At 33.9% G+C, this 21,932-nt stretch overlaps 1 protein-coding gene across 1 annotated transcript in view; it reads right to left on the bottom strand.

Annotated features, from left to right (window-relative positions):
* Positions 1-345: 345 nt before the first annotated feature.
* The window catches only part of LOC145693240 (juvenile hormone esterase-like), a 78,714-nt gene continuing 57,127 nt past the window's right edge, over positions 346-21,932 (bottom strand). The window contains exons 8-11 of the mRNA XM_081769047.1: positions 10,609-10,712; positions 7,475-7,628; positions 4,447-4,576; positions 346-2,852 (exon numbers count right to left, since the gene is read on the bottom strand). Coding sequence (XP_081625173.1) covers positions 2,573-2,852; positions 4,447-4,576; positions 7,475-7,628; positions 10,609-10,712 — 668 coding nt within the window. The 3' untranslated portion in view covers positions 346-2,572. The remainder of the gene's footprint in view (positions 2,853-4,446; positions 4,577-7,474; positions 7,629-10,608; positions 10,713-21,932) is intronic.

Below are 21,932 nucleotides of genomic sequence, written 5' to 3'. Positions count from 1 at the left end.
TTAAACTTGAATTTTATATATATATATATATATATATATATATATATATATATATATATATATACAGAGAGAGAGTTAGAAAGCATTCCAATAATGTACACTAGAGATATTTTACTTTAAATGAAGACATTTCATTTTAAAGAATATTACTAAGGAAAACATCTTCTTTCGATTAATTCTACTCTATCACAGACCTGGATGTACCGAATGTTTCAATATTGATTTAATTTATTAGTGTTTACAAAATATTTCTTGTTAAGATCATTATGTGATACTCACAATTTACTTGAAAAATATACTATGTGTTTCGAAAATGAAGAAATAATCACATTATACATAGTTTCAAATTTAAATTTATTAACTTAGTTTTCACTTTTTACAGTTTACATTTTTTTAAAGGAAGTAATTGGGTCGACGTGTAAGATTAAGCGTATTTACATAGAAGTGAGATAATCTCTACAAAGACTAATATGAAAGATAATGAAAACACACGGACATTCATTCAACTCTGTGTTTTGACACAAAAGTTAAAACTTTGACCCGCCAATATTCTGTACAAATATAATTATTATTGTCTCTACAACGCTATCACATACAAATTGCTGAAGTACAACTTACTTGAATTTTTGGAAACAGTTTTAGTAGTGTTGCAAGCCTATTTGCATACATTATAATAGGATAATATATGTTAAAGTATTAAGTTATACCGTTCTGATGAATGACACAAAATTTCTGTACTTTTTTGATAGAATAATCAGATTAAACTAAGTACGTGTGCATTGCGTCATTTATAGCATTATAGTATGAGGCTGTAATATTTGAAATATTTACAAAGTTATACGACTATAAATATAAAAAGTGCCATAAATTAAAATTAAAACAACTGCACGTATTTCTGCAGATACATTGAATATTAGAGTACTTATACAAAGGAACTGAAGATTTAATCTGCATATTTGCATTGATAATTTGAGATAATCTTAATACATTGCACTACACGAAATATAATACAATACATAAGAGTTTATTAAATATAGTATACTCACACATACTAATTATTCCCTATGTATCTACATAACGTCATCTCTTGAATTTATACTTTCTCTTTCTTACATTGACTTGAACAGTAATTCAAGTACAACAAAGTAATATAATATTTTCTTGTAAACATATTAAGAAGTACAATACTTATTTTCTTGTTAGATTTAATTTAGTCATTTACAAACTGTTTTATTAGTACCGAGAAATCAATTATTTTTCGATATCTCAATGTACAGTATTCTTATAAGTTTAACAAAAAGTGCTGTTTGAAATTTTAAACTTAATATTATATACGTAAGGAAACAATGAATTGTACTAGCGTATTTGCAACTAGCTCGGAAGAATTACAGTATATTATGTAATTCCTACTATCAATTTATAACATACATCTTAAAGCAGATTGATTTGAGACTGATTATCTTGTAACTTGAGAGAATAATTTAAATCTTTACGTGAAAAAGAGCGTGCGTTCCAAGAAGATGGAAATCATTGTAAGTACAAATGACTATTTGTTTATGTGTATCTTAAATATGTAGGCATAAACAGTATATTACACACAGTGCAATAATATTGTATGTTGCATTTCAATAATGGCTTCTTCTTTCAGTTGAACTTGTATTTGTTCTCATTTTTTACTGTCCTTTAAAAAGAAACATTTCACACCATTATATAAACTGCATTCTCTCTTACTTTCAGACCTTAATTTCTGTTCACTACTCTTACTACTAAAAATAATATTGTTTCAGCAATGAAGCTATATACCTGAGCAACATTTTAGAAATATCTCGACTTAAAGAAATACTGTGACATTACATAAACAAACACCCAGAATTCAAAGTGAAATGTTGAGCTCCCTCGTGGCTAAGCGGTTAGCATACGTACTTTTAACGTAGGGGACCTGCGTTCGATTTTTGGTGAGAGCTCATGTAATTCGGATCCCACTTAAAGCTGTAGGTTCACGTTTCATATAGCCCCGCTACTGAAAGGGACGCTAAACTTCAAATCAAATCAAATTGAAATGTTATTTATGCAAAGTGACGTTGAATTCTACATTAAGCATAAGCGTAAAGGAACTGAATTGTATATTTTGTCAATCTCTATCCTAAAAGCATATAGACACTTTTATGTTTTAATTGTTTGGTTAGTGTCTTTAATAGGTATGATAATTTTCGTTCTTATGATAGGTAGAACAGTATCGTTCTTTCTTGCACTTTGATTTCAGAAAGATACCACATCATATAAATTATCATTTTAGATCAATTCTAAGGAAAATTATAAATGCATTAGTATATTAATTCTATTTATGTGTAAACCTTGGATAAGTTATAACTATTTCAAAGAATAAACCCTGGTATTTTAAGTTTTTCATAATAAATACTTAATTATGTTCACGCAGTTGTTACGATTTTATATTAAAGTGCTCTTCGCTGCTCTTTGCTTCCTGCAAATTACAATAAAGCTTTTGCACTTGGTTTACAAGATAATAAGTCTATTAGTTAGTAAATCAACTAAGCTATAAGAAATGGAAGGATCATACTAGATGAAGAAATCTTAAATAACACAAAACACACAGAATGATGGTAAAGAGTGATGGATGCATATGGGAACCACTGTCCTTTCCTTCGTATTCTGGACACTGTATAATAGACTCGTTATGATTTTGTTCATCGTTGATGATTGTATAGTGTCTTGTAAAATCATTATCCGTTTTAAGAGTCTTATCGATCACAAGGAAAGGTGCATCTTCTAAGTTAAACTTTGGCCATTTTATGTTGAATTCGTCATCCATGTCAGAATCAGGAGTTGGATTTCTGCCAAGATAAAGAACATAATGTACTAAGTTAGACACAGACGAGTGATGTAAGTAATAATATTCTTAGGTTAGTTTTGAGCAAAGGTAGGCAGTGCAACGAGTTTCGTTCTGAAGCAATATCTGATGTATGTGTAAATACTGTAAAAAAATATGCACATTTCACAATCAATTTATATTAAAGATTGAAGTATGAACAAAGATTTCCAATTTTAAATGTGAAGCTCCCTAAGTCATGACATTACCTATTTAAAAGTATGAAGAATCAGTTACCCGTATTAAAACTATCGTTTCTAAGGAAGCTTCGTATTTTGAAGGTAGATACCTTGTTCATGATAGCTTCGATTCAAGAAAATATTCAATTACAAGCAATTATTAATAATTATTATTGGAAAAGAAAATTGATCCAATATAATAATGCATATTACGAACAATAATAGTGGAGTTTTATTAGCAGTATTATAAAGGATTTCCTCCCTTTGTAAATGAAAGAAAATATCTGACTCGTATAATATTATGGAGAAATTTTTCTAATGCTGAAACATTTTCCTCCAGAAATCTTTTCCCAGAATTATCATTTCCAGAAATCATACTTGTATTATTCCGTGACAAAGTAAAAAAGAAAAGTACATTCACTGAGTTACACCTCAAGTGTGAAATACTTCGGTAGTAATCACTGTCAGCAGTGGCGTAATAAAACTGTCAGTGGGGCAGGTTCTTGTGTTTTAACTCTCCATTGAACAACACATAATAATAATAAACGTGATCTAGTTTTTCACACAAAAGAAAGCCATTTTATGATTTTGTAAATATTTATGCGTTTGAACTTAGCCCAATATACGTATAAAAATACTTTCAAGATACAGTAACATTTTCTGAAGTTAAGAGAGAGATTATTTCTGTCTATGATAATTGAATCTATTCCATTGGAGACTGTATCTGTTACATAAAAATGAAACTGGTTTTGTTTGTGATCGAATAGGTATGAGGGAAAAGCGTGTCTTGATATACAAGCTTTCCTCTCATACCTATTCCGTCTATCAATATAAAACTTGGTACAGTCATTTCTTGTCCCCTATGGTATTTTTCGAGATACATTTGGATTGTGTGCTTTAATCCGGGGCCACTCCAGAGGGTTCCAAAGTTTATGGAATTGTGTGGATTTCTGGTAGCACCTCTGGAAAGCTTGTTTCATGCTGAAGAGAATGAACTATAACCATGACTTTGCAATGAACAATGTTGATGCAATAGCTATTTCACTGTGAGTTCATGTCTTTCTTTATACTAACAGGGTTAATGGGCCCCAGGGACTTATTCCATTGCCCATGGTACCTAATTATTACAAGTAAACGGACATGTATTCCAGCTGTTTTTATTTTTTATTTTAAGGGGGATGGCAAAGCGACATTGTATATTATAGAAAAAGGAAAATGATCTAGTTTGTCGACGATGCAGACAGTCGAAAACGTCTGTTGTTAATTTTCTTCTTGTGAGCTAACTCAATGTATTCGGTTACATATATATTTGTACTGTAAGATATACTATACATCAAAAGTGAAATAAATTGTATAATTAATAATATTTATGTAACTCACCCATAAGTAGCAAAATTCGTCCATAGGCGAACCATATTCTTTGAAACTTTCCCACTTACAGAATCGTTCAAGAATAGAAATGTTCTTTTGTCGGCGAAAAGATACAAATTGTCATCTGAATGCGAAACTCCTGAAATAAAGAAAATGTAATACATGTAGAAATTCTACTTAATTGTTAACATTTTTTAATATTTTAAAACTCTTAACTTACACAAAATACTGTCAATTTTTGTCAAGGAATATGCCAATCAAATTTTAAGAGATATATTTATACGAGTTTTGATTAGTTTTATATTTTAGTTATTTTCAAAATACTGTATCTTCCAAATATATCAGTTTTGCTTACTTGGACACATTGTTGTAAAAAAAAAAAACAATTAAAAATACTTTATTCTGTTAATTTTAATAATTTTAAACCATGCATGAATAGCAGCTTTTAAAGTCTGATAAAAGTAGTTAATAATAAATAAATTCAGGAATTTTGTGAAAACTTTCAATAATATTAATGAAAATAATAACTAAATATATATATATATATATATAAAAGAAAAAGTTATACCCAGTGGCGGATTACCAAATAGGCCCACTAGGCACGAGCCTAGGGATGACAACTTCTGTCGGGCGGCAAATCCTTTTTCCAGGATATCGATGATGATGGCCGAAAATTTATTTTTTATTTATTAATTTAAAGGAATTTTCTTTCTCTCAAAGTTCACAACGTAGCTTTTTAATGTAAAAGTTTCATAGTGCTAACGAAAGGTCTTACCTTCGAAACAAGTAACTTACAAAAGTTCTAAGAAGACATTTCATTTTTCTTTTTTCGACAAGAAAGCAGAATTTGAAGGAAAGAAGACAATGACAATGTACAGTCGAAAAACATTTTATATTGAGTTGTTAATTTTGGATTTTTTCGAATGATTATTAGTACATCTGCCTTAAAGAAAACTATACAATAATTAGCCTTCGGGTAGCTGGGGATTTGGCCTCCAGATTCCCGTATTTGCTCGGATTACGGTCTTGCACTTCTCAAATCTCTAACTTAACTCTTACCTTAAGAGACTTTGAGATATGGCCATCTTATTAAAGCAATAACAACTCCCATGCTTTCTTCTTCTCGTCTTTTTAAGAGAAACATTGAAAAACGTTGAAACACGTCTTTAATTAACATGTATCTACTCTTAAGGGATTTTGTGATATGATCATGTTATTCTAACAATTGAAGCGCTTAGAGGATAAAGGTGTTATGTCACGGTTTTTGAAACGTTACATTCTGGCAGTTCATGCACGTGTTATATGTTAGTCATACTACGTAAGACATCATTTAGTGAGTTCTCGTCTGAATGCAGAGATATAGAAACGATGAAAAGAGTATGTTAACGGACACAGTTGTGAAAGTCAATTTTCCCGAAATGTACAATTTGTTACATAACACCTTTATCCTCCAACTGCTTCAATTACAAACCCCAGCCTTTTTCTGCCCTTCTAAGGGAAACACGAAGAAACACTGAAACACGCCTTTAATTATTTTAAATTAAAGACCTTAATACCAATTTCCACGTCTCCAGCTTTAATGGATTTCGAGATATTACCATCCTATTTTAATAATTCCAACCCACACTCTTTTATCTATCCGCTTTTTAATTCCTTCCTAAGGGAAATATCAAAATACTTTAATACATATCTTTAATTATTTTAAATGGAAAATCTAAATACCAAATTTCATGGCTCTAATTTTAACAAATTTCGAGGTATGGTCATCTAATTTGAACAATTGTAACCGGTTGTTTTCTTCCCGTCTTTTTCTTCCCTCCTAGGACAAATATAAAAGAACGGAGAAACACATGTCTAATTATTTTAAATGAGAAATCTTAATACCGAAATTCATTCTTTAATCTTATGAAATTTCGAGATATAGACATTACATAATAATAATTGTAATCCCCACCCCTTTTCCTTCTCACACTTTTTTCTCCGCTTCTTGGTTAAATATCCAGAAACGTTGAAACAAGGGCCTACTTATTATAGAAGTTCATATACCAAATTTTATGTCTGTAACCTTCAAGAGTTCCCAGATTTAGACATTATACGATAATAATTGCCACTCCTCTTTACCTCCCTTCTCCCACGAATTTTAAAATACTCCTTCCTTAGTGGAACATTATATCACAAATCCTACACACAAATTATCTGTCGAAATTTTAAGTTTCTAGCTTAAGCGTTTTGGCCTGGATGTTGATTAGTCTGCCAGTCAGAACTTCTGTTGTATATAGAGATAATCAAAAAAACACACATTGAAAGCAAACATAGTATACCATTGTTGAGCCTACTGCGAAGTGAGTGCAGCTTTCGGTACTCATTGTGCAAAGATTAATTTTGTCAGTTTGGTCAGAAAGGTAGTATTAATAATAAGAAAAATGTAGATGGGAGTTTCGAACTATAACAAATATTGTATATCAATTGAAACAACTGCATAGTAAGTTTGGCATTAACCAGCACCAACCCAGCAAGCAAATCGACAAAAGAAAATATAGAAAAAATCTTACAAAATATTTTATTGAGGTCAAGAAATAGGGGAATATAGGAAATTATAAAATTGAGTGTACGTGCGAAAAAACATAAGTAATGTCAAGTTTTAAGAAAACATCCCAGGGAAGCAAAAAAGTAAAAAAAGCTTGTTTCATCAGTTTCCTAACATTTTGAAAATAATCCAAACGACATAAAGAGTTTTTTCTTTCATAAATCGGGATATAATTTGCAAAGGCAGATCAAATAATCACAATTAAATCTATGTATTCTTGCCTATGTTCTATCTTATCTATCGCATCCTGCATGGAGTAGGGAGTTTTTGCGTCAGCTTAAAATTGATAACCCAAAGTAGCACAATTTAATTTTATACAGCTGCTTCCATCCAGTGTTAGTCGAAATCATTCAAAGTTTATCACTTTATTTTGTTCCTAGTTAAAAAATGTTAATAAATAGGCTTCTCAGAATCTACCCTTACAGAAAAAGTCTACAGCAATCTACTTACCTGACGGGAAACTGTAGTTGAGATTATCTAATCCATAACCAAATTGGGTATAAGGTCCTTGATAATAAAACGTGTACCAGTAACTGTCTTGGTACTCGCTATTATATTTTAACATTTCATATGAGGGAGCCTTTAAATACGTTGTTCCTAACATCTGAAAAGAAGATACTTTGTTTTAGTTGTTTGTATTTTTCGTTTCTAATACTATAAAACTTAGTTTTAATTTTACTTATAAAACTTAGTTTTAATTTTACTTATAAAACTTAGTTTTAATTTTACTTGTAAAACTTAGTTTTAATTTTGCTCATAAAACTTAGTTTTTGTAGATAACTTATTCCAATTTAAATGCGTAAATTGTACTGAAGAGCCATCGTTTACTAGGCATCCTGCATGTAAGATTTGGGAATACAAAGGTTCTTTAAATTCATTGATGAGAACAAAGATAAAGGTATCAAGGTAAAGGATATAAGATACTAGTACACCCAGAAGATTATAACTCCTGCTTCTTCTTGCCACTAAGTTTTCTGTTCTGTTACCAACAAGGCAAAAAACAAAAACAAAACAAAAAAAAAAAAGAATTTACATGAACTAATGGAACATATACGATATTCGATAGTGGTGTTTCCTACTTCCAAAATAGATTGGAAGTGATGTCTTGAAATCAAAAGCCAAATTTTTAAAATGGAGTGTTGTAATTTGTGATTCATAAGTGGACTGCACGGAAGGAAATCAGCAACTTTTTATTTCGTACTTTTTCCCTTCTCTACTTTACTCATTTTACTTTTAGTACTTTCAGTCGAAATTAATTATTAGAGACCGAATGTTAGGTAAAGTGCTTATCCTTTAATATTAAAGATATGATCAAAAATAACGTTTTAAAGTTTATATGGGGGATCATAGTTTCAATTTAAGCCAATTTTATTTTGCCTAAATCGCCCATTCCTGCCTAAATAATTGCTTTATTGCCTAACATTGCCTATTCTACGTATTTTCTTCAAAATAAGACTTTATTAGGAAAAAATATATAATTTAGCATTTCAAGAAAGGTTTCTGCCAAATACGAGAAATATAAGTGTTGTTGTAGTGACAAGATATCGTAAAACTTTGGATTGCTATGTGTACTGATAAAGTGGTGTAAAACTTTGGACTGTTGTGTGTACTGATAAGTGTATAAAATTTGGACTGTTAGGTGTAGTGATAAAATGCTGTAGAGAATGTACCGGTATTTAGTAAATATACATGGAATACATATCAAGCTTCGTTTCTATATACAGTAAAAGAAGGTATGTTTCTATATTCTTTGATTTTTATCTATGACTTGAATATATTTTTAAATTGTATTGAGTATTTATTTTCACTATTTCAAGCCACATTTTAGTGCTTATTTTTTTAATTTTTTGAGCCTATTGCCTTCCTATTTTCCAGGCTTTTAGTGCCTAAACATCCGGTCTCTATTAATTATATAATGAATAACATATTCTGTGCTTTAGTATGGAAATAATCTTATTTAAATGCTGTGTCATAGCCACATATGGCGCCTTAAGTTGCACGGACATAAGCAAATACAACTGTAAGGGTTTTAAGGATCAGGCCTTACATTTCCTCGTTATAGCAAGGTCATCTGTCAGTCTCGAAAAATACCGGTGTGTATAATCGATGGGACGAGAGTGGGGTGTATACCAATACTTTACTCTTAATAATTTCAGCTCTATATAGTAGAGTGCATGATTGTGAAGCCTTAAGGAAACTGCACCACAATTACACCAAAATTGAAGTTGTAACGGGAATTATGGTGGAACATAGTTTTTAAGAGGAGGAGGCAGAGAAAAAATAATCCAATTCACATGAGGGAACTGAATTCTCCAGTCGTTGTTGACTGATTTTCATCCTAAGCAATGGCATTACAGAAAAGAGTCAATTAAAATGTACATTATATTGTCCGAAAGAATTTTCGAAAATTTAACTTGGATCTCGAAAAGAAATCGCGTGGGAGGGAGAGGAATAGGATGATAAATCCACTATTTTATTCCTTACTCATTTTAACTCCCTGCAAAAGAGATGATTTGAGAAAATGTACGACATATTACGCCAAAATCGAACGCTTTTTAATGAAATTTACCAAAATCATATTTTTCAAACTAAGGATGAGTTGGTCGATTCACATTTCCAATTTGGCCTCAACTACTCGCGTTTTATTAGCATGCCTATAGGTATGCTTGTAATAGAGGATTTATTCCACAACTCACTGGGTAATGTGGCCTTGGAGCAAGCGATAGTGAACGAAGGGAGATGACTAGCACAGAAGGTGCCCAAAGCGCTTGGGAGGGCACTACTGAAAGTCTTGATTATTGCCCATAGAATAAGAATGCATTTCCTAAACGAAGAAAATATCTACTAAAACGAATACAGTCTTATATTATATTGGGTCGATGCATAAGTGCGTGCGGTTCTTATATTTTATTTTTATTCTGCTGTTCTGTTAATTCAAATACAAATACAACATAGACATAACATTAACATATTCTAGGAGTGTAACAATATATTGCATACATTTTACTGCCACTCACATTAACTCACATCACTCAGTGATGTATTCACCTCCACTATTTATGACCTGCCAACGTTCAATGCCTCGCCTGTAGAACTGTTTTGGTTTTGACTGAAAGAAATCCGTTAGCCATTGGTCAAGAGCAGCTTTTATGTGCTGTTCTTTCAGCAATTGCTTCATTCCCGTACACTACACAAATTGTTCTCGCAACTTCTGCTGCACTGGATCCTCGATTAAACTCGAAGAGTACTATGTGACGGAAATGATCACTTTTCTCAACTTGACAACACATATTAGTTTGTCTTAAATATACCGGTATACAATAATAAGTTCTCAATCAAGAAAACCTGTATTTCACAACACTCACTCCAAACTACGGTAAAACAACGGAATATCGATAAACAATCGCTTCAGCTGCATTGTTGCCAACCCAAAAGAAAACCGCACGAACTTATGCATCGACCTAATAATCATATTGCAGACTCTTTAACTCTTTTCTTTATTAACATACCTTACGAATTTCCTCCCGCAAATTATTAAAATATGAGATTTTACATTAGGTGACGGTATTTAAATACATACTTACATCCATCATTCCAGCCCATGCTGTATGAAAATTCTGTAAATCTTCAGGCCAGAAGAACTTCTCTTTGAAGATATCACTAATAACTCCTGTTCTATCATCAATGCCTAGAATAAAAATATTAAATTTTACATGCAGGTTTGTTATTCTATGCAGGGAGAAATATAATCATAATACATAAATTGTTTTGCTCTATCTATTACTTGTGCCTTCAAAGGAAGTATTTGAGTAGCAACGTAATATTTTCTTGGGGACGCTGTGGTTTATTGATAGAGCGCTCACCTTTGCCACCTTTGTGATAGAGTGCGGTGATGGACAAACACCGTGTGCGTTTCTTTTCTCTAGGGGTTCGCTTGTTTCCTTTCACTTTCTTCATTTCACAATTATCAACCATTTCATCATCATCGTCTTCCTTAGCTTTGGTGCATAATCATGAAAGATTAAACTAAAAAATAAAACAGTAGAAAATCCCAATCAAAGCAACTTTTTTTTTTTTTACAGAATAAAATAAAAATATTAAACACAAGGCTAATAAACTAAACTAACCCAAGCTGAGCAGCCCTAACTGAAGCTAACTTAAATTACACTTACTAAATCTAAACTAACACAAACTGTACTTACAAAACTAAACAAATCTAATTTATAACTGAAGCTAACGAAAGCTAATCCAAACTATTCTTACCAAAGTTAATCTAAGCTATATTTAACTAACTGAAGCTAATTAAATATAATCTAAGCTACGTTTACTAACTCATACGCAGATGAAATTATTGGAGATTATCAGTGCGGATTTAGACGAAATCGATCAACTATCGACGAAATATTTACCATTCGCCAAATACTCGAAAAGAAGTGGGAATACAATACCCCGGTACATCAACTATTTATTGATTTTAGAAAGGCGTACGACTCGGTTAGGAGAGAAACATTATACAACGTTCTTGCAGAGCTTGGAATACCGAGAAAGCTAATTAGATTAATTAAGATATGTTTAAATGAATCCCAAAGTAAAGTCCGGGTAGGAAAACTTTTGTCCACGAGCTTTCACGTCGAAAATGGCCTGAAACAAGGAGATGCGTTGTCGCCATTATTATTTAACTTCGTTCTGGAATACGCTATAAGGAAAATCAAAGATAGCAACCAGGGCCTACAGTTGAACGGTATTCACCAGGTTATGGCATATGCTGATGATGTAAATTTAATAGGAGATGATAGGAGAACAATAGAAAGAAATGCAGAGATCTTATTAAACACTTGCAGGGACATGGGTTTAGAAGTAAATGCAGAGAAAACTAAATACATGGAAGTGCGTCGGGACCGGAATACAGCAAATTATGGATGCGTTAAAATATTAAATAATACTTTTGATAAAGTGGATACTTTCAAATATCTAGGATCAATATTAACAGAGGAAAATCATATTCACGGAGAAATTAAATGTCGACTAAAAGCAGGGAATTCGTGTTACTATTCGGTGCAAAAACTCTTGTCGTCGCGAATTTGAATTTGAAACTTAAAATATACAAAACGATAATCATGCCTGTTGTTCTGTATGGTTGCGAAACATGGTCACTTACTCTGAGGGAAGAACATAGACTGAAAGTATTTGAGAACAAGATCCTGAGATGAATATTCGGACCCAAGAGGAACGAGAATGGGGAATGGCAGAAACTTCATAACGAGGAACTACATAATTTATATGGTTTACCCAACATTGTTAGGGTCGTGAAGTCTAGGAGGCTTAGATGGGCGGGTCATGTAGCTAGAATGGAAGAAAGTAGAGACGCTTTCAAAGTCTTGACTGGAAGACCAATCGGAAAACGACCATTAGGAAGACCTAGGCGCAGATGGGAGGACAACATTAAGATGGATCTCGCAGAGATTGGAATACAGAGTAGAAACTGGATGCAGTTAGCTAAGGATAGAAGTCAGTGGAGAGCTTTTGTGAACGCGGCATTGAACCTCCGGGTTCCATAGGCCATAGAGTTAGTTAGTTAGTTAGTTACGTTTACTAACTAAACTAATTTAAACAAACTTTAGCTACCGTAATAGATGCACAGTTTCTGGATGAAACACATTTATATTTGTTTATGCCTAAAGTGAATGGAAGCTAAGAAATGTAAAGAGCCATTTATCGAATACAACTTCCTAAGGATTAAAGAATATATATATATATATATATATATATATATATATATATATATATATATATATATATATATATATATATATATATACATATATATATATGTGTGTGTGTGTGTGTGCTATCCTCCGGGATCTTCTTCAGTCGCTATGGGGAATCAAAAATTTTACTATATGACAACATTGCATATTAACTTGGAAACATTAGCATTGCTCTTCGAATACATCAAGCAGTTACATCGATTGTTACGCTAATAAGTGGTGCCAGTGTCAACATCTATCCACTTCAACTACCATCTGGAAAGAATCGATATAACTATTTGGTGGATTTGTATATTTTCTCTGTAGTTCTTTACCTTTCGCGTCTCCAGGCAAAGACTCGAAAGGTATGTAATTATATATATAAAATATTATATCGCTTTATTTTGACTTGTAGAATAGTGCTCTGAGCATCATTATTAGAATACCCCATATATATATATATATATATATATATATATATATATATATATATATATATATATAATTTATTTCATTTGAAATGTTGATCTTTTACATGTTTGAGTACCAAATTTCACGATTCTACCATGAACGATTTTTATTTTATAGGTAATTGAATGAACCATGGCGGAGCCAGATGTCAAATTCACCAAAGAGGAGTTGCGAAGTGTAATGAAGTTCTTCTTCCTGCAACAGAAGTCGCCCATGGTTGCATGCTAGACACATTGGGTGGACAGTGCCCTTCATACTCCACTGTGAAGAAATGGTGTGCGAACTTCAAGTGTGGTGAATTTTCAACAGAAGATGGTGACAGGTGTGGCAGGCCACTGTCAGTGTCAACTCCGGAAAAAGTGGACCAGATTCATGACCTGTTTTTGAGCAACAGACGGATTTCGCTTCAGGAGATAGCTGACAAAGTGCACGTATCCAAAGAATCTGCGAAATGGATTCCGAAATGTCTGAACACCGATCAGAAACGCGAACGTGTGAGACCATCGCAGACGATTTTACGGCATTTTGCAAACTCCGAGGACGATCTTTTGAATCGGCTTGTTACCCAGGATGAAACGTGGTTGCATTACTTTGATCCGGAAACCAAACAGCAGTCATGCGAGTGGCGCCACTCAGGATCTCCAAGGCCCAGAGAATTCAAAGCACAAAAGTCCGCATGGAAGGTGCCTGCCTCAATATTCTGGGATAAGGATGGTGTTTTGCTCTCAGACTACCTTCCAAAGGGCCAAACCATAACTGCAGAGTATTACTGCAGTCTGCTGGCTAAGGTAAAGGAAGCTATTAAAGAAAAGCGCCGGGGAAAGTTGACACGAGGTGTCTTGTTCTTGCAGGACAATGCTCCAGTCCACAAGGCTGGCGGAGCAATGGATTTTCTGAGGGACCTAGGGTTTCAGTGCATTGACCACCCACCTTACTCGCCAGATCTTGCTCCTTCTGATTATTATCTGTTTCCAAAACTCAAAACAGCACTGAAAGGACAGAAATTTCACAGTGATGAAGATGTGATAACACCTGCGGAACACTTTTTTGCAGACCTTGAGAAATCTTTTTTTTTTTCTTTTTGGAGGGGTTGGAGAAGTTGCAGCTTCGAAGTGCCAAGTGTGTTGACCTTCGAGGGGACTATGTTGAATAGCCTCACACTTTCATGCCTGCAGCTCAAGTCCTTCTGGGTCGGGCCGAGAACTTATCAGCCCACCCTTGTATATATATATATATATATATATATATATATATATATTAGGGATGGCCAATTCCGGAATTTTTACTTTCCGGAATCCGGAAAGTAAAATAGGAAAATTCCGGATTTCGGAAAAATTCCGGATTTCGGAAAAAATCCGGAATTCGGAAAAATTCCGGAATTTAGAAAAATTCCGGATTTCGGAAAAATTCCGGAATTTAGAAAAATTCCGGATTTCGGAAAAATTCCGGATTTCGGAAAAATTCCGGAATTTAGAAAAATTCCGGAATTAGGAAAAATTCCGGAATTTAGAAAAATTCCGGAATTCGGAAAAATTCCGGAATTCGGAAAAATTCCGGATTTCGGAAAAATTCCGGAATTCGGGAAAATTCCGGATTTCGGAAAAAATCCGGAATTCGGAAAAATTCCGGAATTCGGAAAAATTCCGGATTTCGGAAAAAATCCGGAATTCGCAAAATTCCGGAATTCGGAAAAAATCCGGATTTCGGAAAAAATCTGGATTTCGGAAAAATTCCGGAACTCGGAAAAATTATTTTTTCTTTTTGTAATCCTAAGAATTTTGTTCAAACGCAAACGAACAAATTTCCTTTTTGTAATCCTAAGAATGTATGATGCAAGTTAAGCTGAAACTTACATCCTAAAGTATACACTACTCAATCTTCCCATGGTTAATGAGATGTAGTCCAAAAGTACGATGTACTCCTAATATTTAATATTTGTTTTACTGTGATATTGTCCAGAGGTAAGACATATATCACACTGAGATAAACAACTTGACATAATGAAGATGTTATCATACGTAGTTTTCCAGAAAATCGTGAGAAACTAATTTTTGTGAAGTTAAAATATGCGTCGCTTGTTGCCAGTGGGATGCAATTGATAACTTTTATGCTGGAATAGTCTTATTATTATTATTATTATTATTATTATTATTATTATTATTATTATTATTATTATTATTATTATTATTATTATTATTATTATTATTATTATTAATCGTTTATGTACTGTAAAAGAAAAATGTGAACCGTTAAGTAGTAGATTTTATCTGTTGTTTTTTGATATCTTCTAACAGTAATAACAAACTGCTTGTAAATACGCAATGATTATCAAGGACAATGGCATATTAATGTAAGGACTACTCTGCAGACTAGCAATAAACAATAACAGATAAACAATAGTTGCAAAAAAAAAAAAAGTAACTAACTTGAGCACGTCAGAATGTTCGCGAGAATATAGGGACGCATTGAGACTAGCAAAGAGCGTGCTATTATCATTACTCAAAGGGCCGTACGATGGAGGCATTAATGTTAATGGCACTAATGAGCACTTACTTGCTCTAACGGTTAACCTCATTTTTGAGATGATTCTTAGAAGTGGGCGTGTTGGCATGCAGTTAGAAGACCTATATCCATTATTTAAAAAGCACACGTTATCTGTGAAGTACTAACGATTTGCGTCACTATCGAACACTAACGTAGCACTAGCGACGTTTAAAGTCGAAATGGAGTCTGACATAAGTGGCTTGTCAACTTCACGGACATTATATTTTCCTTGAATGAGAGAATTTTGCGCCCAGGAAATTTGCGCCCTACCACAAAAATAGGAAAAAATGCGCTCGCAATATATTTGCACTGGGATGTTTGCGCCCTACCCCAAAAAGAGGGGAAAATGCGCCGGCTACATATTTGCACTGGGATGTTAGCGCCCTACAATTCAACTTATTTTTGTATTGTGTAAAGTAACTTCCACTCACACTTGAACTAGGCTTGCCTATCATCGTCTCAGTGAGTTACTCCATCCGTTATAATATTCCGAACAAATGAAAAAAGTACAATTTTAGTTCACTAAAGGGCAATCCATACAAATACAATTTTTCATTATACTACAAAATTTACAAAAAAGTATAAATGACTGATATATAATTATTAATATAATCAAAGAGTATAATTTAATCTACAAAAGGCTGTTTGGCTCTACCCAGATATCTCTGTTCACAATCCTTGCGAGTTGTTTGGCTTTTCAGGACACAAAATATAGAAAAGAAAATGTAAAGTGAATGTAAAATCAGTTCAGTAATATTATCAAGAAAACTATGTACAGTGTGTTTACTTGCTGGAATTCAAACACACAATTGCGTTCAGTCGTTCTTTCAGAAAAAAATTTTCCGGGGGGCACACTTAGTATTCCGGAGGGGGGTCACTGCTGGTACTATTCTATTTATTATTATATTATAGACGTATTATTTTGGTCTCCTCCGAGGGGGCACTCTGAGAGCTCTGGGGAGGCCAGTGTTCCCCCAAAATCATCTCTGGAAGAAGCAGTGATTGCGTTGATCCGTTGTGTTCTTTTGGCTTATATTGAAGTTTATTCTCCCCTTATATAGCCACAATGAAAATAAATCACAAATAGCATGGTTGTGGGGGGAGGATTGTTTATGCTGTAATGTCAGCCCCTCCGAGCAAATGTGTAAGCTCCAATAGGTTCTTTTATTTCGCAGGGCTCAACTTTCCGGTGGAGGTACATCGCAGGCGCAATTTTCCCTGTTCTTGAGGTAGGGCGCAAATTTCCCAGACGCAAAATTCTCGACACCGTTCGAATGACCTCGGAAAACTATATCTTTTTCAATACTTTTTTATATTCTTTTACTCGAGATTTCTTCATAGCTTCTTATTAAAATACTTACTAATATATCCTCATTTTATTGTCCTAACCAATCAATATGGGTATGTTGTCAGTAAAATATTTAGATTGATCGAGCCTCTGGTGTGTAACCACAGTATTTCATATCATCCCCCCATTAGAAATCTTGGCTAAACGAACCAATATATGTTGCCAATAAAATAGTTTAGAATGATTGAGCCCCTGGTAAATAACCACAGTATTTCGTGACAGACCCCCTCCCCTTCCTATTACCATATTCTAGCTACATGCCTGACTCAGCTAATTCTCTACATTCTTTACCAAGCACACATTTTCTAAAGCGGAAAATGCTCTCTAAATACCTAAGCTCATTATTTTCAGCAGATGCACAAATTGGGTAACATTCTATCTACATGAATGTTATATATATGTCGATTACTGGAAACCGCTTCTCGCTATCTATTACCATATTTACTATATAATGATTAACGTTAAAACCGGAAATAGTTGATTTGTACCGCTTCCGGTTTGAATATTACATTCATCAGGGAACTCGATTCTTAACTATTGACTCTGTACATCATGGCCAAAATTCATTGGTAATCCATCAGATAGTTCTTGAGACTGTTTGCTTCACTGACGGACAGAATGAATATATGGCTATAGAGTTTTGATAAACTAAATTCGTTAATGAGTGATGATGGAACAAATATAAGAAAGGTAGGCCTTCCACCGGGAAAATTTTCGAACACAAAATTAGCCATCGAAAACCCACATGTCCTGGGTTAGAATGCCATAGATGAAAACTCTACCACTGAGTCATCAATCACCCGCTTATTAGTTTTATTAATTATTATATTAATATAAATTAATGAATGCCTGCTTATGTTAATTATTGAACAATTACATTGCACACTTCGTAAAGTAAAAAATTATAAATTTGTATTTACTGTACATACAGTGAGCGCAGAAAGTGTTCGTACACCTATGCTATTGAAACGAGAATGTTTGCGAAAAAGAAACAGAAAATTTAAGAAGTGTAATAACACACACAATATGAATAATGAAAACTAAGCTTTATGAATATATCAATAAAGAACCACAAAGACAAGTTTAATGGTCAGAAAGTAAATAAATTCCGTAGAAAGTGTATAGAGTAGACGCAAAAAAGTGATCGTACACCTGACGTACGAATACGAAACAAAGATACCACAACTGGGGTTCACTAGTATTCACCTGAGTATACACCTTTGTATAGCATGACGAGTAACAGAATGAGTTTAGTTGTGAATAGAAGTGAAAAAACTGCACGGTGGGCTGTCAAAGTGGGAAGCAACCGAACAGAAACAAATGAGGAGACAAGAAAAGTAATTATTAAATTGCATAAGAAGGGTAAGTCTTTGAGAAAGATAGCAAACCTTGCAGACAGGCCTCGTTGAACAGTACAAACAATAATTGCGATGTATAATGTTTCTATCACTGTGCGAAAAAAAAAAAAAACTGGAAGACCAAGAGTGTTGAGTGAACAAGATAAACGTTACATTATTAGGGAAAGAAAAAAGGTTCCAAAAAATAGTGCTGTGCAATTGGCAACGGATCTGGAAACACGCGGTGTTAAAGTATCAGCCAGTACAGTGCGGAATATTTGCAAGGTATCATGGTCGGATAGCCAGGAAAATGTTCTGGGTGAACAAGACGAATCGTATAAAGAGACTAAAGTTTGAAAAAGAGTATAAAGATAAGGGATCAGGCTTCTTTCTGGAATAGGGTCATATTTTCGGACGAAAGTAAATTTAACTTTATCGAGTCCAATGGGAGGCGTATTGTATGGCGCAAGGTGAATACAGAGATGAATCCTCAAAATCTCGTCCCTAAAGTAAGACACGGAGGAGGGTCCGTGCTCGTCTGGGGTTGTATGAGTGCTTCAGGAGTGGGTCGTCTCCACCTTATCGATGGAGTGATGATCCACAAAGTGTATATTAACATATTAAAGGAAAATTTCCATACTAGTGCGCAGAAGATGGTTCTTGAAAACAATTTATTGTTCAGCAAGACAACGACTCCAAACATACAGCGGAAAATACTCGATTGTGGCTACTCTATAATACCTTGAAACAGCTTCGCACACCTCCCCAATCCCCAGATATGAACCCCATAGAATATCTATGGTCTGTTCTGGAGACAACAATCAGAAGGCACAGCTTCTCTACTCAGGGCCGGCGCTAGCAATTTTGACGCCTTGGGCGGTGCTTTCACATGCCGCCCCTTTAATCCGCAAACCTTATTTTGACAGATAACGTTCAAGTGTCATTTAAAAACATGTATAAAATGGAAAAGTAAACAAAAAAAAAAAAAAGAACTACCTTTCTGGAATGTTCACGTAATATTTAAACGACTCTATACTGACACAATATTCAGTATGCTCGATTTCGCTGTATATCTGTAATATAGAGCAGCGCATACAGAAAATAAAATTTTAAAAATATACTTTAATCATGACTAAGAATTTTAATTTTTAGGCTTATTTTATATCAAAAGGCGTTTTCAACAGAGTATGGAGCAAGAAGATAATACAGTAAATCAGATATTATGGTAAATGTAAGTGATTAGCTTAAGCCTTATAATGTACTAAAACACAATAGACATACATAAATTTAACATACCTTAATTGAAAGAAACTTTTCTTGCTTTGATATGAGCAAATTTCTTTATCACATCACGTAGTCCAATGTTTTAGCCAATTTGTGTTCTATTGATATCGTCGCTAGACCACTCAAGCGTGTTTCAGACATAGAAGAGTGTAGATAGTTTCTAATAAACTTAAATTTCCAAAAACTTCTTTCTCCACTTGCCACTGTTACAGGCAAGATTAACAAAATTCTACGTGCAATACTAACATTGGGAGCAAAGTCATGTTCCTAATATATATATATATATATATATATTTTTTTTTTTTGAACTTTCACAGGCTTAATTATAGTGGATAACACTTTCAGTTTGTCTTTCAAATCACTGGGGTTAATATCTTTCAATTCTTCGTGTGTTAAAATGGTAAGTTTAGTACACTTTTCAGACAAAAAAATCAGGTGGTAGGCTATATCTTTACGATTATTTATATCGCAAAGAAAATTGAAATACTCGCTGTGATGTTTAAGTTGCTCAAATCTTTCTCTTAAAAGCTAACACAATCACTTCTAGAACTTTGTAATAAAAATCAATCTTGTATCTTGTTTGTGGTTGTTTTCAGTAGCTTCATCCTCTGCCTCGTACTGAAACTGTCTCTTCTTTCGACTTCGAGCTTGCACTGTATTACGTATCAGTGGATCACCCGTATCTAATGCTGATGCCAAGTCCATCGTATCAACTAAGTAAGATTTAAACTTTGCATAATTTCTGCTCCTCTCAAAGTACCCAGATATATTTTCAAGAAATCCTACTGCATCCAACACATGAGAATCAATGCTTTAAAGTCATATCAGACAACGAGTGAGTAAAGGAAAGAAAAGTAACTCAGCTGGTTTGCTATACACAGAGCATCGTGGACGACCATTCTATCGGTTCTATTGTCATTACTTATTTGGAGTAAGGCATCATAAACTTCCTATATTTGATAACTGAGCCAGAGCATCAATTCGGCTCTCCCACCTTGTGGTGGATTATGATTTTAAAGTGAGACTACTAATATGTTCCTTTAGTATGGCCTAACGTTGAACTGACGCAGAAAAAAAAGTCATAAACTTTTTTTTAGCTATACAAAAAATGAGACATTTCTCAAGAAATAATACGCTGTACGATTTACTATATTTGGAATGAACAATTTGTAAACTGGTCAAAAACTCGCTATTAGAACCTAAATGTCTCTAGATGCTACCAGGGGCGGATCCAGGGGGGCGATCGGGCGATCGCCCCCCCCCAGAAGAGGAAACTTTTTTATTTTATATATAAATAAAATATATAGTTTATTTTTTGACGCTCTTAAAAGTAGCTCTAAGTAGCAGTATTACAACCCACCGCCCCCCCAGAAGTCCGTCCTGGATCCGCCCCTGGATGCTACAGGCTAGAACGGCCTGTCTCAAGTGGGAGTGTACCTTTTGCATACTTGGAGCGGAGCGTTAGAACATTATTGAATAGAAAAAAATATAAAAAGACACTGTGATAATCTTATGCACTCTAGCTCAAAATCCTATCTACACTGCTGCAAGGGAAATATTGAACGAGATACCTGTGGCTAGTAGTTTGATAATTGAAAACGAGGAGGAATGCTCTGAATTTCCTGAGAGAGTATTTTCTTGAATGTGAGTAAAGTAAGTTCAATTACATTCTCAGGTTAACACAATCTTATTTTTCCATGTGAGCCTATTACGAAGCATTATATTTTGATAGTATTCTTTTCTTTTTCAAATTTTGCCGCCCATTAGACTTGCCGCTCTGGGCGGTGGCACGGCTCGACCCTCTCTCGCGCCGGCCCTGTCTCTACTAAAGAAGGCCTAAGAAAAGCTATTCAAGAAGAATGGGACATAATCAGTCCCGAAGCTACAGAACTACGAACTACTACAGGTGAAATCAATGCCACGAAGACTACAATCATTAACGCACAGGGTAATCCCACAAAATATCAAATAAGGTAATATACTTTATAAGCACTAATTCAAGCATAAGTGTACGGTGACATTTTGCGTTTACAAAAAAGGAATTCTCTCTTTTCTTCTGAACAAAACAGTGATTGTGTTTGTTTGGCCTTTCTCTTGTATATAGAAATAAAATGTATGAATGTGTAGTCTTAATTCTGGTTATATATATATTTTCCACCTCCCGTTCTCATGCTAGC

Source organism: Thermobia domestica, chromosome 8 (genome assembly GCF_964235325.1).
Source record: "Thermobia domestica chromosome 8, izTheDome1.hap1.1, whole genome shotgun sequence".
Classification (NCBI taxonomy): Eukaryota; Metazoa; Arthropoda; class Insecta; order Zygentoma; family Lepismatidae; genus Thermobia; species Thermobia domestica.
The sequence above is the reverse complement of the archived record's forward strand: the minus strand, read 5'-3'. Positions and strand labels throughout refer to the sequence as shown.